Source organism: Talaromyces rugulosus, chromosome IV, assembly GCF_013368755.1.
Source record: "Talaromyces rugulosus chromosome IV, complete sequence".
In the NCBI taxonomy this organism is placed as follows: domain Eukaryota; kingdom Fungi; phylum Ascomycota; class Eurotiomycetes; order Eurotiales; family Trichocomaceae; genus Talaromyces; species Talaromyces rugulosus.
In genome coordinates this window covers 4188661-4212299 of record NC_049564.1, presented here as the reverse complement: position 1 = coordinate 4212299, position 23639 = coordinate 4188661, and the positions used below count along the sequence as shown (strand labels likewise).

General features: G+C 45.5%; 7 protein-coding genes across 7 annotated transcripts; 5 read left to right on the top strand and 2 right to left on the bottom strand.

The window, feature by feature from the left end:
• Positions 1–178: 178 nt before the first annotated feature.
• TRUGW13939_08164 (uncharacterized protein) lies at positions 179–1752 on the bottom strand (the record flags this gene model as incomplete). Its single annotated transcript, XM_035491300.1, has 4 exons — positions 179–429; positions 488–1556; positions 1625–1690; positions 1750–1752. The coding sequence occupies 4 exons, from the start codon at positions 1750–1752 to the stop codon at positions 179–181; spliced, it is 1389 nt and encodes a 462-aa protein (XP_035347193.1).
• A 749-nt stretch (positions 1753–2501) lies between these two features.
• Positions 2502–5475, top strand: TRUGW13939_08163 (uncharacterized protein; the record flags this gene model as incomplete). The annotated part of the gene is made up of 5 exons (XM_035491299.1): positions 2502–2852; positions 2904–3208; positions 3272–3435; positions 4180–4454; positions 4558–5475. Coding segments are annotated over 5 exons (2013 nt in total), but the record flags the coding sequence as incomplete, so codon positions are not given.
• A 432-nt stretch (positions 5476–5907) lies between these two features.
• Positions 5908–7674, top strand: TRUGW13939_08162 (uncharacterized protein; the record flags this gene model as incomplete). Its single annotated transcript, XM_035491298.1, has 1 exon — positions 5908–7674. The coding sequence occupies one exon, from the start codon at positions 5908–5910 to the stop codon at positions 7672–7674; it is 1767 nt and encodes a 588-aa protein (XP_035347191.1).
• An 883-nt stretch (positions 7675–8557) lies between these two features.
• On the top strand, positions 8558–11003 carry TRUGW13939_08161 (uncharacterized protein; the record flags this gene model as incomplete). Its single annotated transcript, XM_035491297.1, has 2 exons — positions 8558–9515; positions 9571–11003. 2 exons carry the CDS (start codon positions 8558–8560, stop codon positions 11001–11003), a joined length of 2391 nt encoding a protein of 796 aa, XP_035347190.1.
• A 2595-nt stretch (positions 11004–13598) lies between these two features.
• Positions 13599–17227, bottom strand: TRUGW13939_08160 (uncharacterized protein; the record flags this gene model as incomplete). The annotated part of the gene is made up of 6 exons (XM_035491296.1): positions 13599–14459; positions 14511–14906; positions 14939–15488; positions 15590–16120; positions 16169–17120; positions 17206–17227. The coding sequence occupies 6 exons, from the start codon at positions 17225–17227 to the stop codon at positions 13599–13601; spliced, it is 3312 nt and encodes a 1103-aa protein (XP_035347189.1).
• Positions 17228–18563: 1336 nt separating this feature from the next.
• On the top strand, positions 18564–19387 carry TRUGW13939_08159 (uncharacterized protein; the record flags this gene model as incomplete). Its single annotated transcript, XM_035491295.1, has 2 exons — positions 18564–18901; positions 18988–19387. The coding sequence occupies 2 exons, from the start codon at positions 18564–18566 to the stop codon at positions 19385–19387; spliced, it is 738 nt and encodes a 245-aa protein (XP_035347188.1).
• A 3904-nt stretch (positions 19388–23291) lies between these two features.
• Positions 23292–23543, top strand: TRUGW13939_08158 (uncharacterized protein; the record flags this gene model as incomplete). Its single annotated transcript, XM_035491294.1, has 1 exon — positions 23292–23543. One exon carries the CDS (start codon positions 23292–23294, stop codon positions 23541–23543), a length of 252 nt encoding a protein of 83 aa, XP_035347187.1.
• Between the last annotated feature and the right edge of the window lie 96 nt (positions 23544–23639).

Genomic DNA, 23639 nt, shown 5'->3' with positions numbered 1-23639 from the left:
AATTCAAAAATCACGGTAAAAAATACGCGTTTATTTAGGTAAATAATAATGTTGTCGACATAAATGATGATGGATGGCCATGTCTAAGATTTAAGAGTACAGAGTTTATCAAAAGTAATCAAAACGTAGTAGTGTATGTCAAAAAAAGGGTTTTCTCCATACACACAGAGAGTGAAATTTAAAGGTACAAGCCCTCGGGTTCGCTCTCGCTCTTGGTCTTGAGTACCCGCTCCCTGGCAGTTCGGAAGTCTTCCATTTGGACTCTCATTCGGCGCTCACGCAGAGCCATGAGACCGGCTTCGGAACAAATGGCTTTGATATCGGCACCAGAGAGGTCGTCTTTCTGGTTGATGAATTCGTCGAGTTCGACATCCTCGCTCAAAGACATCTTGCCGGTGTGCAGTGTAAAGATCTTTCGCTTGGTGTTTTCTAGAAGATTTATTAGTCAGCGAGTCATCAAAAACAATGCAAAAGGTTGAAAACTTACGGTCAGGATTCTCAAAGAGGATTTTACGATCAATACGACCAGGTCGGATCAACGCAGGGTCCAGACTCTCGATCTTGTTGGTGGCCATGATCACCTTGACGTCTCCACGGTCATCGAATCCATCTAGCTGGTTCAGAAGCTCCAACATGGTTCGCTGGATTTCTCGTTCACCTCCAGAGGTCGACTCGTAGCGCTTAGTACCGATAGCATCAATTTCGTCGATGAAGACAATTGATGGGGAGTGCTCGGCGGCTACTTGGAAGATTTGGCGCACTAGTCGTGGACCGTCACCCAGGTATTTCTGAATCAGCTCACTACCAACAATGCGCAAAAAGGTGGCACTCGTTTGGTTGGCTACGGCCTTGGCGAGAAGAGTCTTTCCCGTTCCAGGGCTACCGTAGAGGATGACACCCTTGGGAGGTTTGATTCCCATTTCCTCGTAGAGCTCGGGGTGCAGCAATGGCAACTCCACTGCCTCTCGCACTTCTTGGATCTGATTCTCCAGACCACCGATATCTGCATACGACTCTGTAGGAGCTTTATCCAGTTTCATGACAGACACCAACGGATCAGCGTCGTCCGTCAGAACACCAACCACGGATACAGACTTCTGGTGCAAAAGAAGACTGGCACCCGGTTCCAAGAGATCCTTATCGACAAAGGACATGATCGAAACGTAGTACTCCGGGCCGGTGGCGCTGGAAACGATGGCATGGTCGTCGTCGATCATTTCTTCCAGATTACCGACACTCATCGGGCTTCCTCTCATGTCATCCACACGGCCTCTCTCATCGGCATTCCTGTCCAAAGCATCCAAATCTCCCGTTGCCGAGGGTTGGGCGGTGGCTTGGGCCTTGGCTTTGCGGATTCGTTCTTGGTTTTCAACATACTCCTCCTCCATAAGTAGATGGTCGTGGATCCGTTGCATCCTTAAATACCGTAATTTACACCTCGACGTCGGCAGGATAGTGGGAAGCTTTGCGGCGGCATTCGGACCAGCAGCTCTACGCTTCTTGCGGCCGATACGAGTGGTAGGTTGTGGCGGTGGTTCGTACTTGGGCTTATCCTTCTAATCACACGACAGACGTTAGTTGTTTCCATCTTTCCCACGCAATCCGGAATCGAAAATAGTCATACCTTCTTGCTCTTATCATCGCCTCCGTCTCCTCCGGGGCCACCGCCGATATTGGATTGCTGATTTCCCTGTATATCACAGATTGGTAAGCTAATGTCGTAACCTCCGACCGGCCGCCAGGGCTTACCATGATGGGGAGCTGTAGAGCTCAGCTGGGGAGTCCTTTCCGATTACTAGAAGCGACCAGGCTTGCAGTCAAGCACTCAATAGATGGAAGGTGAATAGAGGAAGGTGGGATAAAGGACGAGATGGCAGTGGATGATAGCTGAGCGATGTGCTCTGTGGTGTTGGGAAGCTGGCCGGAGCTGTCGAGACTCGCGACTCGCCATCCGCCGGGTCACGGGACTAGGCCGGCCAGCGCTTATGTCATCGGCCGGTATTTCTGAACCATTCCTAATGAGGCTAGTCTAATTATTCAGGTACTAACCTGGTTGGACTAGACCCCGCCTGGGTTAGTCATCACTTGGCCATCCGTCATCCAACTTGGAGATCTATTGAATCGTCATTACTTACAAAATGGTGGCATGTCTGACGTTATAATCCAAAAGACCTCAAAGACACTTGCAGACGCTACGCTACAAATCTATTAACAACCAAGAGAATTTGACCATTCATCGTTAGACCCAACCAAGAAACAACCAAGCTAGTCGTGCCCTCAAGGTTCCGGACTCGTGACATCGACCCTCTTGGCCCTTGGGAACACCTACCTCGTCATCATCGCAGACAGTGAGCTGGAGCCCTTGAGTCGTGTCTATCAAACGGCCCGAAACTCCATCGTTTTGTTGATCTCATCGTCCTTGTCGCTACTGTTGCCTGGTCGCCGGCCACCTTTTGCAGCCTAGCTCCCCCCGCTCCAATACTCCGCCTTCCGTGACCAGGTCACTGCTTCTACAGAAGTCTTCTCGCCTCAAGCCAGGCAACTTTCACCATCACGTCCAACCTCGAGGAATCGGCCAGCTTCCCGATACAATGGCTTCGAACCGAAACCGCCGCATTGCGAAGGAAATCGCGGACATACACAATGATTCTCACTCCCAGGTGACCGCGGAGCCCGTGGGTGCTGATGATGATCTGACACACCTTCGAGGGTCCTTTCGTGGTCCGCCTGGCACGCCCTACGAGGATGGCACATTTTTTGTCGATATCAAGATACCCACCGAGTACCCTTTCCGACCCCCTGTGATGAAGTTCGAGACGAAGGTCTACCACCCAAATATCAGTAGCCAAACGGTAAGTCTATCGGAGATTATTTATTATCCAAATTGCTAACTGTTGATCCAGGGCGCCATCTGTCTCGATACGCTATCCTCCGCCTGGTCTCCAGTCCTCACGATAAAATCCGCCCTTCTATCTTTACAGTCCCTTCTCAGCACACCAGAACCCAAGGATCCTCAAGATGCAGAGGTTGCCAATATGCTGTTGCGAAAGCCCAAAGAGTTTGAACGTTTGGCTAGGGAATGGGCGATCAACTTTGCCGGTGCCCCTAAAAAACAAGTTGCTGAAGGCAGCGGGGGCGCAACCGATGCCTCCATTAGGGAGCAAGAGCGCAAGGCCAAGGAAGACGAAGAGCGCGACGCAATTGCTGCGTATGGCTATCTAACCTCGGATTTTCACCGTCTGACTAACATGCTAACTTTTTTCCTTAATAGGTATGATGGATATAACAAGGATCTCATCGACCGGTTCTGTAGCATGGGATTCGACCTCGACCGCGTTATAGCTGCTTTCAACTACGTTGGTATTGACCGCAACGACGGCGAGGATTACGAACTTGAAGGAGAATATCTTGGTGATATTACTGCACACCTTCTAGGTGAGCCATGATTTACGCATTTATGGAAGAGTTATTGCATAAGCGACCTATGTGGTGGTTCGTTGGTTGAACGAGCGTATGGAGCCTGGCGAATCCTATTATTTCGATTCTTGTCTGTTTATATCTCTCGCTTTTTTTCGATTTGGTTACAGATCGACTATAGGATGATGATGGCCCTACATCTCAGGCGTCTGACCTTTTTTTTTTCTTTTTTTGGTATCTTCGCATTTTGGCAATTTTTGGACGGTTCTTCTATACTCGCTTTGTTGGAAGTAGAATCAATAATGACAATGACATGAACTCTTGGATTTTTAGAAATTTCGTTACCAATATGGACGTAGCATTTTCCAAAGTAATGTTCCTGAACTAATTCAAATAATAGAGTGAGACTGGTAAGCTACAAGTTCAAGCAGCCTGCGGCGCGGCGGCGGTCAGTGCTTCCGGCGCGATGTCATCGATAAAGCCGCATCCCATGATTCCCATCAAGGCTTTAGCTACAACTACCAACGACGCCAACTTTTCTTCTCTCGCTTTCCCTCACATTCAAATTCACACCGAAAAGAACGAAAGCTCGACAATACAAAATGCGGCTACTTTGATCACAACCCTTAGGAGAAAGAAATTTGACAATACCCACCAGCGCATAGACGAACGGACTACTCCCCGCTTCCACCATGCTCGAAGATGAGATCTACAGATCCTCAACGCAATTCCGGTTATGGTCCTTTTCAAAGGATAGCTTAGCCAAGCTGCGATCCGATACCAACGCTACCGCATGCGAACGTCTCCGGGCTGCCCAACAGCGAGCGCGCGAGGATCCCAGGTCCGGCACCCCTTCGACTACGGGCAATTCAACTCCAAATCCAACAAGCGACAACGAGACAAAATGGGAAGCAGCGCTGGAAAGGGATGTGGACTGTCTCACTCCGGAAGAGGAGTTGACTTTTTTGAGATACTTTTGTGAGCAGGCTTTGGAACTTGGGGATAAATACAAGCCAGCTCTGCCGACAATGATCAGGGTAGGTGAGAGGAAAAGAAAAAAAAAAAAAAAAACAAGAGTTGCTTGTTTTGGGGTTGTTTTTTAAGGATATTTCAACGAGGCTAATATTAGCGAGGTGATAGGCGACAGCGATACAATTCCTTCGGCGATTTTACCTTACAAATTCCGTGATGACTTACCATCCGAAAACGATGATGCCTTGTGCATTGTTCCTTGCTACAAAAACCGATAATTACTTTATATCTTTGAATTCATTCTCAAAAGAAGTGCCCAAGATCGAAAAGCCGGACGACATTATCGCCCCTGAGTATACTCTGACACAAGGCCTCAGGTTTACGTTCGACGTGCGCCATCCTTTCCGCGGCCTTGAAGGAGGAGTCATGGAACTTCAAGCTATCGCACTAGGCGAAGGGAGACCGGCGCCCCATAGTATTGGCCAGACAGCCGAGAGCATGAAAGAAGCGATACACTCGATTGCTCCGCTCTCGGCTTCAGACAGGGCGTCGGCATCGACTCGAATATTGAACGCACACGGGAAAGCTCGAGAAATTCTCAAAACGGCCGCGCAAATGACGGACGTTTATTTCCACTACACACCATCCCAGATATGGCTTTCGGCCTTCTTTCTTGTCGATGAGCCATTGGCCCGGTTCTATATCGATACCAAATTAGGGCCTGAGAACAGCTATGCAGACGCCAACAATCCACTAGTGATCCTACGCACAAAGCTGTTGAATACTCTATCCGAATGCTCACAAACTCTCGGGTCTTATATCCCGTTGGCTTCGAACCCGGACATGATGATACGTCTCAGAGCCATTGCCAAAAAAGTTTACCAGTGCGAGCAGGTTGAAAAGCTGGACCCAGGCGCTCCAGAGAGCGGACAGAAGCGTGTCCCCGGGGCAGAAGGAGCGTCTGAAAGTGAAATGGACAGAACAGCCAAGAAACGTCGACTAGAGCGTGAGAAGCGGGAACGAGAGGGCAAAGATGTCTTTGGAGGCGAACTGGTCACACAGCGAAGTCGAGCACCGCAGGAATGAGCTTTTTTTTTTTCAGTTTGGGTTGGGATTTGTGGGCATGGAAGCGTTAGACATGAGTATGACTTTTGCTAATAATTGCAATCTTGTATCAATATATTCAGCATGAAATAAAATTGGTCCTATAGCTTTCTAAAATTGGACGTTTCAAATTTTGCCTTTAACTATCCAGTGATTTAGTCGTCCAGACAGTTATATTATAAAGAAGAAAGTTAAAATTCCATGTTATTTTCTCTTTTACTGCAACTTGCAATATACAGAGTATACATAAACTAATAGACGTCATTGCCATGTGATTAGAGCTTGCCGGGATGTGATTGGCCAACAGCCCAAGGTAAATGCAAACACTGCAAAATTACTAACTAGAATGCGAACATCTCCGACAATCTTCAAAAGCAAAAAGTTATTCCTAATTCAACATAAAAAGTCGGCAAAATGGACGGCTTCGACGAGGAAGCTTTTAAACAGTTCTTTCCGAGCGGTTTTGGGAAACAAGAGAAGCAGACCGATGTCGTCGCCCAAATCGACCGATCAAAGCGAACTGATGTGAAGCCGAAATCCGAAGACGCGCAAAATGCGCAAAGCGACTTGAGAATACAAGACTCCAAGGCTGCAGAGGCAGAAGATTCGGTAAAAGATTCAGACAGTGATAGCAATGATGATGACGACGACGACGACGACGATGAAGACGAATTCCCCGTATCGCATGAGCTCGTGCTCAAGACACACGAACGCGCCGTGACGACAGCGTCCCTTGATGTAGCTGGAGGTCGACTTGTTTCTGGCTCTACGGACTGCACAATAAAACTTCACGACTTTTCCTCAATGACGCCCTCTACGATCCGAGCTTTCAAGTCCGTCGATCCGAGTGCAAAGAAGCAGTCGGCAGCACAAGAGACACACCCAGTGAATTATGTCGCCTTCAACCCCATATCGCCTAGCCAAATGTTGGTTATTCCCGCCACGCCCCAGCCGAAGATTTACGACCGGGATGGCAATGTGCTCATCGAATTTGTCAAGGGTGACATGTATTTGCGGGACATGCACAATACCAAAGGCCATGTCTCGGAGGTTACGTCAGGTGCTTGGAGCCCTACGGACCATAAATTATGCGCCACTGCCGGTACAGACAGTACTATTAGGATTTGGGACGTAAATGTCGGCCGAAATCAAAAAGAGGTTATTGTTCACAAGTCCAGGGCTGCTGGTTCAGCGGGAAGGACAAAGGTAACCGCTGTTGCATGGGCTTCTCCAAAACAGGGCGGGCCCAATGTACTCGTTGCCGCGGGATTTGATGGCAGTATAGCTATGTGGAGTGGCGATGGCCCTTATACTAGACCAGCTGCAGAGGTCAGAGACGCGCATACCAGGGATACTTGGACCGGCGGTGTTGATATTAGTGCTGATGGGCGGTTGGTAGTGACGAGGGGAGGCGACAATACTATCAAGCTGTGGGATACTCGGAAATTCAAGCAGCCCATCACGACCGTCATCCACCAGTCAACTTCAGATCATTATCCAACGACTAACATCAAATTCTCGCCAACTGGTACCAACATCATCACCGGCTCCGACACGGGCCATCTCCATATCTTGAACCCAGCGACACTAAAACCGGAGCTTGTGACGCCTGTCACACCAGGGTCTCCTTTGGTCACCGTGCTTTGGCACGATAAATTAAATCAAATCCTAACGGGTTCTGTCAATGGCGAAATGCACATGCTCTATAACCCGACAATGTCCACCAAGGGCGCGGCTCTTGTTATGTCCAAAGCTCCCAAGCGACGGCATGTTGATGATGACCCCAACTTCACAACGGATATATCGCAAGGTTTCTCTGGTGACTCAATGGGTGTCGGGGCAAACGGCATGCCTCAGTCAGCGGCGGCAAGCTGGTCTGCTCGCCATCCCACAGTTGGCCTCACAGTATCCGGGCGCTCAAGAGATCCTCGTCGGCCGCATCTCCCTGCTCAAACTCCGTTTGCAAAGTCGCAGCCTGATGCAAAGCACATTCGCGAAAGCATTCCACTCAGCTCCATGCGCGACGAAGATCCTCGAGAAGCATTGCTGAAGTATGCGGACAAAGCCAAGAAGGATCCTATTTTCACCAAGGCTTGGGAAAAGACTCAGCCTAAGACTATATATGCCGAAATCAGTGATGAAGAGGACGAGCGCCCTGACAAGAAAAAAGCAAGGCGATAGACTTTCCGTCTTATGACGTATTATTCATATATCTGTTCGCATATTTGTACATACTACAGGCGCCTGGTGCACGGGAAAAGGTTATTGATATCTGTGTATTAGGTAGACATCAGGAAAACGGGAGGGATACTGGAAAATCTAGAAATTGAATCATTAGTTCTTCTTTCATGCTTCTTTTGGGGTAGATATACTCGGGCCCACTTATCAACATCAAATGACCAATCAAGTACACTAATGAAGCCCGTACTGAAACTTTTGCCAACCGGCGGTAAGGTTGCTGGCAAAGGCAAATTTTGAGCAGAGTGCAAATCTAGTCCTTCTTCTCACTATAGCCAAACAATATTCACAGTACACAGGCGCAACCCCCGCCCAGCCGGCGTGGCCGATCCTCACGAGAATGGGCTGCATCCTTACCCGATGAGGGATTAGCGTCAGTTGGCTTCCTGCACGTTGACGCCTACGCCGCAAGGGCCGCCGTAACCCGCTTTCTCCCAGCTTCGCGTTGCGTCTTGTCGTTGTCGTCTACCCTCCAATCCGTGAGTTCTGATGCTGTATTACAGGCGACTGTGGCTAGACCATCTTTAACCTATCCAAGTTCTAACTCGGTTTTTTCCTCTCTTCAGAAAGTCCTTGTTCCCAGTTCTTCCGAACATCGACCAGAAAAAGGAGCGCATCGGACGCGCAAGGGAAAGCAAAGCCTCTTGCATCGGACAAAGCGACGAAATCATGTTTCTTGAGTCACGATGCGACTATTAAATAAACTATCTGGGTCATATTTCGCTTGCTACTAAGCTTTCGAGGTGGTACTGAGAGTCAGCAACTGAGCTTTCGATCCTGTTGCTCTTACGCAAGCAACCCCTCCAGATAGCCTAGCTAGAAGAGAATGGACGATATGCTATCGAGTATGGCATCGATAGGTCCGACATCCACGGTGCTGTCCGTGCCCGACACCACGGCTCTCTCCACGCCATCCTTACTTCCAACCACATTCAACTTACTATCCTTATTCATAGGAGCGCAAGACGCCGACGGAGACAATGGACACCAGGCCCAACGATGGTCGTCTTTTATTGGAATAATTGTGGCGATATGCGGGAATATTCTGATATCCTTTGCGCTCAATATTCAGCGGTACGCTCACGTACGTATCGAGCAAGAAGCCGAAGGCCAACGAGTCCGCATGCGATCTCGGAGACATGTATCGACAAGCACTTACGGCTCAATGGACGCCCCATACAGAGACGATCCTAATGATAATAGCAATAATGTTGGTGGAGGAGCAACGGACAGACGGGAGCCTCGGGATCGTCAAGACCGGCCCTACCGCGATTATGAAACCGAAGGAGAAGACCACGATAATATGGATCGGTCAGTTCTCTCCGATCAAACTCTGAGACCTGGGGACAAAGACATAGGACAAAATGACCGGGCGAATTATCTCCATTCGCCATATTGGTGGGCAGGCATTATCTTGATGACCCTAGGAGAAATGGGCAACTTTCTGGCCTACGGATTCGCGCCGGCTTCGATTGTTTCGCCTTTGGGAGTGGTTGCACTGATTTCTAATTGCGTCATTGCTCCTTTTATGCTGAAGGAGCAATTTCGACAACGGGATTTCTGGGGCGTTATTGTTGCCATTGCCGGTGCGGTTGTCGTGGTACTAAGCGCAGAAACCTCTGAAACCAAAATTGGACCACATGAGATCTGGGTCATGATCACCAAATGGGAGTTTGAGCTATATCTAGGGCTGACAGCTGCTTTGATCGTTGCTCTTATGTGCTTGAGTGACAAGTACGGTAGTCGTACTATTTTGATTGACGTGGGCTTAGTTGGCCTATTCGGTATGTCGACAAAACTTGTTCCTTATTTTGTTTTCAAAACTTACAGATTCTTCAGGTGGCTATACCGCGCTCTCAACCAAAGGTGTTGCGTCATTACTGTCTTTCACGCTTTGGCATGTCATTACCTTTCCGATTTCTTATTTGCTTGGTATGGTACTGGTCTCTAGTGCTTTGATGCAAATACGCTACATCAATCGTGCTTTACAACGATTCGATTCCACGCAGGTCATCCCTACTCAATTCGTTCTCTTCACCCTCTGCGTCATCACAGGAAGTGCTGTTTTATATCGAGATTTCGAATCCACCACGCGGTCTCGAGCCTTGAAATTTGTAGGTGGATGCTTTTTAACCTTTCTGGGTGTTTATTTCATCACTAGCGGTCGAGTCCGTCGCGAAGATGAGTATTCAGAAGGGGAAGGAGAGGATGAAGAAGCCGGCGTTGGCTTCGATAATGGCCGACGGTACCGAGATTCTGTGGATGAGCCTAGGGACACTGGTAGACGCACGCGTAAGCCAGGTGAAACTGGCACTGAAGCCGACAATCGCTCGCGATCGCCAAGAGCTTCGTTACAAAGTATGAATTCGGAGGGAGATGCCTTGAACACGCCGAGAGGTCTCCTTTCACCTGCCACATCAGAGCATGAAGGCTCATTTTCTGAGGATTCTCTATCCCAAGAATTTTCATCGTCACCTCCTCGCCCCCAATCTCTTATCGACAACCCTTGGGCCTCGCCCAAAGGTGCCATCAAAGCTACGACATCAGATCCAATTGTACATAATAGCGTGCCGGCAACGCCTCCAGGACTTAACTCCCACGTATCACAGACACCTCCAATCCTCTTTCATTTCCCAGCTGCTCCTTCGGAAGATGTAGCGCAGCCACCCAATTCGGACGGTTCAGCACACCCCGCTCAACCTTCAGCGGAGCTGAGGACGCCTGAGCAGCGACGTCGGAGTACTCCTCGCACTCCACAGTCCAACGCGAGGAATTCAGTTACTCTGCGACTAACACCCGGTCCTTTGATTACCCCGTTGTCCTCCACTCTGTCTGCTGTGGTTGCAGATTCTCTCAGGCGTGGTGAAGGCAGCCCAGGAAGACACCAACGCAGCAGGTCTGTCCGAGTTCGGCGGCTGGGTTCCGCTCCTCTGATCATTGGTGAATCGAATGGCGACAACGGCGAGGTTTTACTTGTCACTGAATTACCGGGCGAGAGCCATAATATGAGTTCTACAGCCGTCACAACCACCCCCAGCTCGTCTCGTGTTAATTCCACCAGAGACGCCCTTCAACCAACTGCCGACGGCATTACAATCAACAAGAACGCTAATAACGATGATTCTTCATCGACACGCCTGCGTAGCTTCAGCGATTCTTTAAGTGGTGGCCTGGCATGGCTGGGAGGAACACTTCGTCGACCCAAGAAGCCAGAAACAGCCTCCTCGGAACAACCAGATGAGAGTGAGCCGTCGCAAGACCATGATTCGTGATAGCATAAGGGTGTTTATCACGGTCTGCATATAAATATGTCCCTTAGGTGGCAATTTCATTGATTTTTCCCTGTAATTCACACAGCATTCGAGTACATTTCATTGTTTATACACTTTTTAATTACTATATTGTTTTAATGGGTAGTTCTCTGTTGACTGGTGTATAATCTGCGTTTGTAGATGGCCATGGTATTCAAACAAATACTAACATCAATTAAAATCTTCAATTATTATACGTGCAACTTACATAAATAAAATAGTAACGTTCAGCGATTCATCTCCGACAGTTCCTACTTGATGACATCTGGAACCACGACAGATAGCCACCCTCGATCTCAAGCTGCGCCATTCCATTACTTAAATACTGGAAGCGATTACGTGAAATGTCAACTATTTTGAAGACGTAATTTAGATATGCCTCAATGCACGCGATGTAGGTGCAGTGCAGTGTGCTATAAACAAGCCAGGTCCAATCGGCACTGTAGGACTTGCGATTGGCCATATTATCATTCCTAATCAGAGACAGGCCACATGATAAAAGGCACTTACTAAAGTAGGTATCTACTTAGGCCACTACAGTTGTAGATCGGTTAAGGTAACGGACATGAGCGGTGTTTCCAATCCTAGACTGAATATATTGACGTTAATTCCTCGGCTCACCCATTCAGTGGCCACGTAAACTACCAGCTGGTTCAAACCAGCCTTTGATGCATTGTATGAGGCTTGCACTTGAGCTCTTGGAAGATGCGTTGCAACACCACGAGTAGCAACAAATATCATGGATCTGATTGGCTGAATGCATAGGCGGAAGACCCGCTTTTATCGTTCCTCACCTGCATCTCGCAAAGCGCCCCTATTGGTGCCCGGCTGTTAGGAGCCCCGTTTTTTTCCTCCCCGGTACTTGATCGGTCTAGATCTAGCTTTGAGCACAAAAAATTACATACTATGCATTCGAACTCGCCCCATGTTGACAGTGGGACTATTTCTCATATGTCTTCTTTTTGCACTCTGTTGCATGATAATCTAAGAAACCCTACCACTTGTTTTCCAGCATATACGAACATTGAAGTTCGACCTTCCAATACCTTGACCCGGTGGGTGGTCCTGTTGCCGCAGTGAAGAAATACCCACAAGAACTGGTGGTGTGATAAAGGAGAAGTTTTATAACGAATTGTTTAGACACTTTTCGTCAATGGTTGTTAGTTCTCCACAAACACTAAGTATGTACATCCTCTACCCCAATTCTCACGTCATATCAGAATATTTATTACAATAATACTTTTAACCTTCACCTGGAGCTAACGTGGTGGTGAACGTGTCATTGCCATTAATACTATTTAATTATTTTGGTAAAATAATATAACCTGTATTTACGATTCTGATAAAATGTACCAATACCGGTTTTTGGGGGAATGGGGATACCGTTCAGCAACGTCGCGGCAACGTTGATAGGCTTAGTAACAGTTATATAACTAAAAAATAGTATTAATACTGTTAACTTATTGATACATTGCCAATTTATTAACTGTAATAACATTTTTCTATATATTATAAAATCATAACGTATCTAATTTTGATATATTAACTAATTTTTACAATATTACCGAATTTTTGTAACATATCAAAATCTTGATATGTTTTGAACCTTGTAACCATCCTACAATCATATAATTTATATATAGTACCAATAAAAACTGGTTTTTTGAATTAATAGATCTATAAAATAAATCAGACGCGTCAATACGTTTACCCTGATCCTTGTAAATATTCATATCAACACCACACTTAAATATATATATATATAAATTCATTTTTTTCTTCCCCCCTCAAAGCCTCACTAACCAGCTTGCAGGCTTTCTAATTTAGTCAAATTAGTGCGCGCAGGTCTGCAGGCCTCACTACAGCTTAGTACGTTGTAATTCCTTTTATAAGGTCTTAATAACCAGCTTACAGACTTTTCAGAGCATCAAATTAGTGTATGCAGGCCTGCAGGCTACCCTGCAAGCTTCCTTGGTACGTTATTAATCCCCCCTATATAACCTTACTAACCAGCTTGCAGGCTTCTTAATTTAGTCAAATCGGTGCATACAGGCTACCTTATAAGCCTTCTGAGTACGCTGTTATATTAGTTCTGTAGAGCTTGGTGCAGGCTGCGCTGCGGCTTTTATTTAAATTATAATTAATTTGTAATATATTAAGAAATATAGATATAGTAAAGAATATAGAAATATCAAATTCTATAACATAGAAAGTAGTTTATAATTATTTTATATTTTACAATGTCACTACATTGTTGATATATCGCAAAAAGTTACTACGCTTAGAAAATTGGATATATAGTGATATTTATAATGGTTATGCTTGTATAATCTTTTTGATATGTTGTAAACCTATATAATGTCGCTACAACGTTGCTAAGCAGTATCCATGTTCCTGCATTTCCGGTATTGACCACAAACTCCAATTTTCATTATTAGTTAGCACTAGACATCAGGTGGGGCTTGAATATTATTTCCAAGAAAGTTTTTAACACACAAAGGTATTTACTGTATATATTCATACCAAATTGAACAAGAAAATATTGTCCTATGGAGATCATGAATCTGCGAGGCAAGTCCTTAGCAGCTTGAGGATAGCCTCATGCCCATTTTCAGCAGCATATGACAGAGGCGTTCGACCAGAATCAAAGTCAGTGTCCTTTGAATCAGCATCAACTTTCCCGGTTGCTAGTAGCAGCTTGAAAATGGTTTCATGCCCATTTTCAGCAGCGTGAGATAGCGGATTCCGACCTCTATTAATATGACCAGTAGCTTTGAAGTCAACATCAACTTCATCGGTTGCCAACAGCAGCTTCACAATGGCCTCATGCCCATTTTCAGCATAATATGACAGATATGTCCGACCAGCATTAGCACCTCCAGTAGTCTTTGAGTCAGCATTGACTTTCCCTGTTGACAGAAGTAGCTTGACAATGTCTTCATGTCCACTTTCGGCGGCATATGACAGGGATGTCCGACCAGCATTAACAAAGATAGTAGTTTTTGAGTCAGCATCGACTTTACCAGTCGCTAACAGCAATTCGACTACTTCTTTATGACCACCTCTCAATGCCCATGATAGCGGAGTCCGTCCTTTGTGAAACTCATCAAAACTCTTGAAGTCAGGATTGACTTTCCCAGTCGCGAGCAGCAGCTTGACCACATTTTCATACCCGAGCCCTGCTGCCCACGACAAAGACGTCAAACCAAATTTCCAATCCCGAAATTCCGGGTCGACTCGGTGTGTATTGAGCAAAATATTTACCACAGACTCGTGCCCGTTCCCCGCCGCCAACATCAGTGGCGTACGTCCGAACTTATCCGCAGACATTGGATTCAGTTCATCATTCGAGAGTAATAATCTAACCACCCCATCGTGTCCTGCCGCTGCCGCAAACGACAATGCTGTCCATTGGTGCTTATCTCAGGAGTTAATATCCACTCCACCCTTCTCGAGTAACAGCTTGACCATCATTTCGTACCCGTTCTCTGCTGCCAATAATAATGGAGTCCGTCCTTCATAATACCCGCTGGCTACTTTTAAGTCTGGATTAACCCTGTCACTTGCGAGCAGTAGCCTGAATACATTTTCGTGTCTATTTCCTATTGCCAATGATAAAGGTGATAGGCCATTATTATCTTTAGAGTCCGGACAGACACGGTCGTTCTCGAGTAGTAATGTGACGGCCCCTTCGTAACCCCTTTCAACTGCGTACCATAACGGTGTCCATCCCTCGTACAGCGTGCAACCAATCCGTGAGTCACAACCCACGCTGTTTTCGAGTCCGAGAAGCATGAGTTCGCATATGCGACTCCGCCAAAACTTCTCGGTAACCCGAGGATATATGGACCACAAAAGCAATTGCTACAGGTGGCATGAGCGCAACATGTACAAACATTACTGGCGCTAACAGGCAAAGGGGAGTGTTCACAGGAACAGCATGCCCACATTGACGGATTGTAATTGCTTGAAGATGCCGGTTTATCTGCACCCAAAAGGTCGACTTCATTCTTCGTGAGCAGCAGCTCGACCACTGCTTCGCTCTTTGCCCGTTCCGTATATAACAATGGAGTCCATCCTTCATAGAGTCCGTTGGTAACTCTTGAGTTTGGATTAATTTTACCAGTAGCTAGAAACAACCTAACAGCCTGTTCATTGCCCGACCCTGCCGCAAAAGACAATGGCGTTCGCCCGTATTGATCCTTGGAGTCAGGATCAACTCCGTCATTCTTTAGCAATACCTCAATCAGCCTATCATGTCCCATCTGTGCCGCGTATGACAGCGGTGTTCGTCCGTGGCTATCTTTACCATCTAGGTTATGCCCGACGATTACTATGTCTTGCAATCCGAAGAAAGCCGCAATATGTGTGCCTGTCATTCCGTTTGGAGCTCTTTGGCTGTACATGGGGTCGTCCGCATAGCGTTTCGAAACGACCATGGCTTGGCTAGCGGCCGAACATTGGAGTCAAGCATAAGGGAATCCAAAATCAATTCTTTCTTCGCCGAAGAAATGTAAGCATGATATCCCCAATTTTTCGCCGCATACTGATAAAGAGCGTTAGACTGTAAACGCGACTCAAATTTCGCGTCTGTTGTACAGTAGCCCGTTTTAAAAATGTCGAATGACAGGTATGTGATACAGATCTCCGTAATGTAGGATTGAGCATTGGAGAGCCACGCCATTTCTCTCTGCTCAAAGTATTCTTGCGCTGTATAGTGGACTAAGCGGATAACATCGCTCTCTTTATCCACAATGACCAATCCCGCACATGCAGAAACTATATCCTCGACATATGGAATATCGTCTTTATCGAGCTCCGGTTCTCCGAGTTCTACTGCCAGAGCGTGCTGCAGTTCTGCCGTAGAGAGCGGTCTTCTGGCACATGTAATCCACGATAGAGCCTCCCTGGCAAGCTCTTCCTGGTCTTTTACCTGGCTTTTGATCCTTTCAATCACGTCCTTGTATGCATGGTGATATGCATCAGATCCCGAGGCTAAATTATTCAAAGCATTAAGTACGGCCTTGGGTGCCCTTTTCCCAACCAAGGAATTGAGATGAAGCCGTGCAAGCAAAAACCTAACAAAATTAGCAAGCTTTCGTAAAGAAGTGAAATTATCACCCTACATCCCGTCAACAGCACCGGTAATTTTTGTCTTGACTTGTTCTTGAAGCTCCATGCTTCTAAGCACAAACCCTGGTAGTTGAGAAATATGGCCATCAAGGTATTGTCGCACATCTTCACTGCTTGCGCGAATCTCCAATGACTCGCTATTGCGAAATTTCTCCGTGATTTCTGGAATATGTCTTGAAGTCACGAAAAGACTAATACCTTGTTGAGCCTGTAGGTTGAAAAGTTCTGAGATGAATTTGGTACGGCAACCATCGGAAACCTGACATTCAAGTGCATCCACGATAATGAAGAATTTCGAATACAAGCCAGCCGTGTGATGAAGAGCTCTTAATAGGTCGTCTGATGATGGCCGTGTCCCCCTAATCTTATGCTGATCATAGATGTATTTCACCATGTCTGGAAGTGATGATCGGCCTTGAGCCAGTTGCTTCAGCAGGCTAGCTAGCAAATCATTGAACTTCTGTTCACCCTGTCGTCGAAAGCTGCAATAAATAAAAGCAATCCCAATGGTGGGATCATTTTGGGCTTGGCTGCATAGTTCATTGATCACGATCGATGCTAAGGTTGTTTTCCCAGCTCCAGGAATACCAGGGCAGAATAAGGTCTGTTTATTGGATTTCAGCCAAGACTGATACTCTGTGGATTCAAGAAACCATTGGCCAGTCCCCATTTGTTGTTGACTGATAAAGTCATCTTGCTGCAGGACATAATCAACCGAGGTTAACCAATTCGAAATTTCTAGTCTCTCTGCAGTGATCTTTTCATTGCGATGAATTCTGTGCAGTTGGTCGAATTCGTCAGTTATGCCAGACTGTATATCGCGAACACGTGCTATATCATCCTTTAACTCGGTAAAACAGATCTGATTTTTCTTGAAGTTCTCTGTGACAGCTATGGTCAGCTGTGTGATTTGTTTTGCATTCTCCTTAGCACTCTTGTTAATGTCTAGGGTTAGCCTCTGACAGTCATTTGTCAAAGCCAAACCTAGCAAATTCTTCTCACGCTCAATCGCGCTAATAATCTTCCCTACTTCCTTCTCTTAAAATGGCCATTTGAAGGTTGTGAGTACCTTCCTGACGCCTTCCTTTAGCTGGAGCTTGAGTTTAAGGATACTTAGGGTAGCCCATAAATGACCAAGCGGTGCGCCGGGTGCCTCGAGGGTTTAAATTATCTCAGACCATTCATTTCCGTTATCGGAGTTATCTCTCAGTTGTTGAAGAATGGATTCACATCGGAGTATCTCATTGCGAAGATATATTCGCTCTTTCGTCGCCCCAGCGGCCACGCTTATATAGCTAACAACTTCGGATGACAGCTGTATGACGGAAATAACGCTCGCGGATATGCTAAGTGGATCCATCTTCTGGATAGAACAGCTAGAAATATGCAGGAGATTGTTTGACTGATATGTTAGAAATTCTGCGAAATGATTGACATTCTTGGAGTACAGCCACAGTACAAAAAAAAAGGGCACAGCACCTGGACGATAGATTAGGTTAGCAGCTGCTAACTGGGCCTTAACTCCCTTGACGTGGCGCTACTTTATTGGCCACATCTCAGGTTGAAAACAGCAAAATTAGGGGAATGGTGGCATAATATTATAAATGATCAGGTTTCCGCCAGACCCAAAGCACCAGTGTCCTGAGGCTTAAAAGTTAACAGCGGCTCTGAACCTAGTCATGCCCAATAAGGCTAACACCACGAAGCTAAGCACGGTAACGAGCAAAATAGAGTTTCTTTGGCAGCACAATCATGAGCTTATATTGATTCTGCTTGATAATAGATAGCCTTATATACATCGCGGTAGTTAGTGACAATATAATTGAATGAAAGATGTAGAATATTTTTGTTGACAGATTGCCTAGTACGTATGGAATGGTCATGGAACGATACTATTGATGCACGAACAATAATGTTACTACAGGACAGTTTTTACCAAAAAAGCATGTTATATATAGACTAGTCCATATAGAACTTATTTTATAAACAGAATTAGTGTTTGAAAATGTGCCACTTTTAGTTTATTATTTTCTCTTTAACAAAATACACGTGCCCGGCATTCAATTTCTCCCACGCGGAATGTCGGGGCGACCAGTGTTTCACTTGGCTACATCTTTTAACCAGGTCACGCCGCGTAATTAAAAGATTAATATCCCGACTGGAGGGAAAAATTACCTCCATACCGGTTATGTTGAAGCCGTATAATGTTTCATGCAAGTTATGCATTGATTAAGAACCCCGCTTCAATATTCCTGAAAATCACATGTGCAAGATCACCATGGATTATAATTACTTAAATAGGTCGTTTACCCTACTCGAAAATAAACATTTTTTGAACAAGAATATATTTAAATAAAAACTAAATCTGAAAGTCTCTGGGCGCTCAATATGAAGTCTACAGTCTTGATCAGCCTTGGATTGGCCGGCATTGCGTCCGCAACACCAACCAAATCGATAGAGAAACGAGCCAGTTTTTGCGGACAATGGGACTCGCAAGTGACCGGCAGTTATACTGTGTACAATGATCTCTGGGGGGAGGCAGATGCAACATCTGGCTCGCAGTGTACGACAATAAACTCCCTTAGCGACAACACTTTGGCTTGGGAGACTGAATGGACTTGGGTTGGGGGTCCGTCGAACGTGAAAAGCTTCGCGAACGCTGCCTACACTTTTACGGCTCAGCAAGTGAGCTCGATTGAAAGTATTCCCACTACATGGCAATGGAGGTACATATCATTTTTTCTCTTTTTGTTCCTTATCGAGTATCCTTTCATAATCCATTGCCCGGCTAACCCTAAATAACCGTTGTTAGCTACACGGGCTCTGACATTGACGGCGACGTAGCCTACGATCTCTTCACCAGCTCCAGCGCCAATGGCACTGACGAGTACGAGATAATGATCTGGCTGGCGGCTCTCGGGGGCGCAGGCCCGATATCGTCGACTGGCTCCGCCGTCGCTACTGTTACAATTGGAGGTGTTTCCTGGTCACTGTACAGCGGGCCGAACGGGTCTACCACGGTCTACAGCTTCGTGGCCAACAGCGAACAGACCGACTTTTCCGCTGATCTGAACGACTTTCTCCAGTATCTGGAGGAGAATGAGGACTTTAGCTCGAGTCAGTACTTGTTGTCGATTCAGGCTGGTACTGAGCCTTTTACTGGGTCTGATGCTACACTGACGACTACGGCATACAGTGTGAGCATATCTTGAGTACCTGCATTGAAGGTTGAAGTTTATGAAGGTTTCGTGTATTGCGAGCGAAAATCATAGCTGAAAATGCTTCGGAAGTTTTCTTGAGATTTAGTTTGAGAAATCGAGAAATTTGCTTTGTAAAGTATTTTTTATTAATAAGATGTCTGCTCTTAAGGCCTGTAAAGTGGAGATCTTAGTAATAATTTATAATTAAGATAAAACAGATTCAAAATCAAATGATAAAATATTTATATAAAACAGACTGCTTATAATACTTTTTATAGTATAGATCTTTTGATGTGTTATTAATATTGAATAGGATCGTAAGAACATTATACAGTCTTATTAATATACTTAATATTATGGTGTATCTAATCCTTAACTATATATCTAAAGAAATATTTAAAAACAGTAACAATACTTATATTTGTCAAAACGTATCAACCGTTCTTTACCAGAATGGTGTTTGTTGGTAGTATTCTGCCGAATGAGTCGAATAGACTTAGCTAAACTATAGATTGGGGCTATATATTGCATATACAATGTAACTTTAGGTGCCGGAACTACCAAAAATGGTGGTTCTGGGACCTCTGTTCGCGTAGTGACGGCACCGCTTAGGCACTGCTCACTTTATCTAACCTGGAGATTCCCACTCGCTGTTTTAGCTATCTTTTCCAGCTTAACTTGCACTAACTCTATCTACTATATGACTAGGGCCTAGCTTTGGTTTCCTATGGGTGTTTAGCGCTCTTTGTAGACTTAAATAGGATAAATACCCTCGAGTTTTTTTCATGTCTGTGTTCTACTCCACGATCGATCTCAACATATGTCAGCTTGTTGACCCTTTCTCTTAACAAATTGCATAATGCATAGGTCTCTAGCAGCCTAAAACTCTTGCTACGTTGATTAAGAAATAGAAAACGCAGACTTGTTCCGGTTTCTCAGCGAACCTTAGCGGCAGAGTACTAAATCCAGTGTCTTATTTAAGCATAAGTAGCAAAATCCTAGTCATAGAGGCTTACCTAAAACTCAAACCCAAGCTGAAAGAAAAGAGAATGGTAGAAAACCGCCTAGTTTCTTTATCGAACGTTGTAAGTAATATACTGCAGCAGGGCCAACTTCTCCTAGTGATGTGGATAATACCAAGGTGTCGAAGAAGTCTGTTTAAGGGAAGTGGGATAGGTATTATAATCCCTTTTTTAAAGCGTTGCTCTGACTGGATCTAACAAATATGTCTAGGTTCTGTCTTGATGAGTTATAAGAGGATTCTGAAGCAGTGATACAGAATTTAAGAGCGGCTGAGATTAAGACATTCTTTGACTGGATTGACGAAAACTTCAAAGGTTCTGTGAAAGCGGATTCCTCCCTTGGTAACTACTGGAGGGTTTAAAAGGTTTATATTATGAAAAGACTTTTAAAACACTGGATGAGGCTACAATTAAGGATTGTATTAATGTGACTTTGATCACTCTTTGAGCGCTGTTAAGCTATTGCTAATAAATATTATAGTACAGGAGAGAAGTCCCTAAGAGAATGGGCCTCCGAAGGCTACCAAAACCAAAGCTGGTATTATGAAATGATGATCTACTTCACTTTCTTGTTGTTTACTTGGTCTGGGATGACTCTGTATTCCTAGATGAAGCATAGTGCTTCTATCTTTTTGTCGGTCTGAATTCGTCTAGCGTGATAAGCTGTCGCGCAGTTTCCCTCTTCGACACTTGAAAGGATACCTGTGAGTCCGTAGGAACAGAAGAAGGTTAAGATTGTGGGAAAAGTGAGCCTCTGATTGAGGACCATTCGAACGAAGATGCAGCCAGCGATAATTATGACATATTGGCGAAACGTGACCTGTATGTTCATGAGGATGTAGTCATTGTAGCCCATAGAGTAGTTGAGTGGGAGCGTACCAAATTCAGTAGACAAGCTCGACTAGCAAGCATCAAAGCCTCAACCATCTGCATAACCCCCCAGTCGAGACCTATCGCTATCCAATAAAGACATTCAAATCCCCGAAATTGACTCAGACTAGTGATATCAAATACATAAGAATGGACATTTATTGTCCAATAGATGGCGTTCAATAACCGCGTTGTGGTTTTTAGTGTGTAATGAGTTGTCCAATAATAGGTTAAACATAGGCAATAAGAATTGAATATTGCATGTATGCACACATGCGGCATACTCCTTCGCAATTAATTGTACTTAACAATTGGCAAATATTGATTAGTTGACGACTCTCGAAAAGCTATATCTGAAGTTACAAGATATCAGGAGAAGTTATGCAAAAGTTCACTACAAAAATAAAAGCATCATAAACTAAAACATTTCCACAATTGGCTATCAACATGACTATCTATCTACAAGAAGCTCATCTTAGCTTCACCATTTAAAAATTGAAAGGGCTACTAGACTCCAGCACCACGATGAGATGTGAGCTTCAAATCACTAGTGGCCACAGGTCCTAAGACCTGGGCCCCTGTTTCAAAAAACAGGGAAACCGTTTGTTCCAACGGGGTCACCACTTTTCAACGGGAATCGCCATTTCTCAATGACAATCACTGTTTCCCAACAGGGTCACCACTTTTCAGCGGAGGTCGCCATTTATCAATGGGTATCAGCAACACATCTAACCCTGGTGATTTCTCTCGGTGTCGTTTGAGGGACTCCCGTATCACGAGAGCAGGGTATTGCTGTTGCTCCTGCTTTTTGCTGTTGCTGCTGCCGTCGCTGCTCTCTCTCCGCAGCACGTCTCTCAATCCGTCGTGCATGAGAATTGTCCGGATGGCGTGGAGAAAACCATCACTCAGGGCAAGGGCCAGGCTTGTGCCTGCGCTGGCAGTCGTCGCACAGGATTAGTCGAGGTTCCTTTCTTCCACGACCACCACCACGACTACCACCGCTACCACCGCGTCCTCTGTTGGGATCGCTCCCGCAATAGTTGCCAGCGGGGCTGGGCGCGTGTTGGGATGCAGAGAAGGAGGTCGACATGTTGTTGTTGCTGGTTGCTGGTTGCTGGTTGCTGGTTGCTGGTTGCTGGTTGCTGGTTGCTGGTTGCTGGTTGTTGGTTGTTGGTTGTTGGTTGTTGAAATTGGTGTTGTAGAGCTTGTCGATGGTTGATGTGAGTCGAATACATAGCTGGTAAGAGAGAGAGAAAGGGGAGAAAGAAGAGATAGAAGGAAAGAAGGAGAGAAAGGGGGTATTTATACTCAACAAGAAACGCATTGGGTGACTGAGATAGCGAGACGCCTAGCCACATGACCATTGCCCGATAGAGAAAACAAAGTGATATAGTAGCTCTACTGGATATTTCATTTATTCCATGAAAGAGCTTCATATTTTGTTTATCATGTGACAACGCCCAAGTAGTTTTGGTGAGCATACTATTACCTGCAGTCATATCACAGTCAAAACGAGTTCCCTATATAGAGGCCGCCAGAAGCATACAAAGCATATTAAAGGATACGAAAGAAACCATTCTGTAACATACATCTAGTATACTTCAACCTCTCCTGTCGCAATATGTCTCTAACAGGCTTCTAAGCTGATTCAAGAAACAAAAAATAAAGTGTATCTCAGAAGGACTTCAATATAGAATAGAAAAACCACCTAGAGAAAACATTTATGCGCGCTTGGTTTACACGCAAGGATTGGTCGAACCCTAGAGCAGCCCGGAGCGCGCTCACTGTGCCTTTGGCGGATCTTTTGCTATGGAATACATTGGTCCTAAGGGCATGCTTCTCGGTACTAGCATGGCCATGACCCTCATGTTAGTCTTTATGGTCATATTATCCGCACCCTATGGAAACGGATCCAACGCGGCTGCTGGCAAGGTCATGGCTGCTATTATTTTGCGCATACAGCTTTGCGTAGACGTTCGCCTACCCGGTGGAGGTCCTAAATTATACATCTTGCAGTCGGTCCAATGCCGTGTTATGCTTTTCGGTTTGTGAACCAGTACACTACGCCTATTGCTATTGACAAAATCGGATGGAGATACTATGCAATCAATGCGGCGTGGGATGTTGTTATTTGCATGATTATCTGGTTCTTCTTCGTCGAGACTAGGAACTTGGCCCTTGAAGAGGTCGATGAACTATTTGATGGGAAGATTCATGCGGATAATGTCTTCATTGGACGGGGTGATGATGTGCAAACCAAGTTGGAGGGAGCGTAGGAGTAAAGCAGCCCACTGGAGTCACTACTTCAACCCCTCATAGCAAAAGGTCCCTACAAAATCAACATTATGTACATTGAGTTTATAAGATTATTC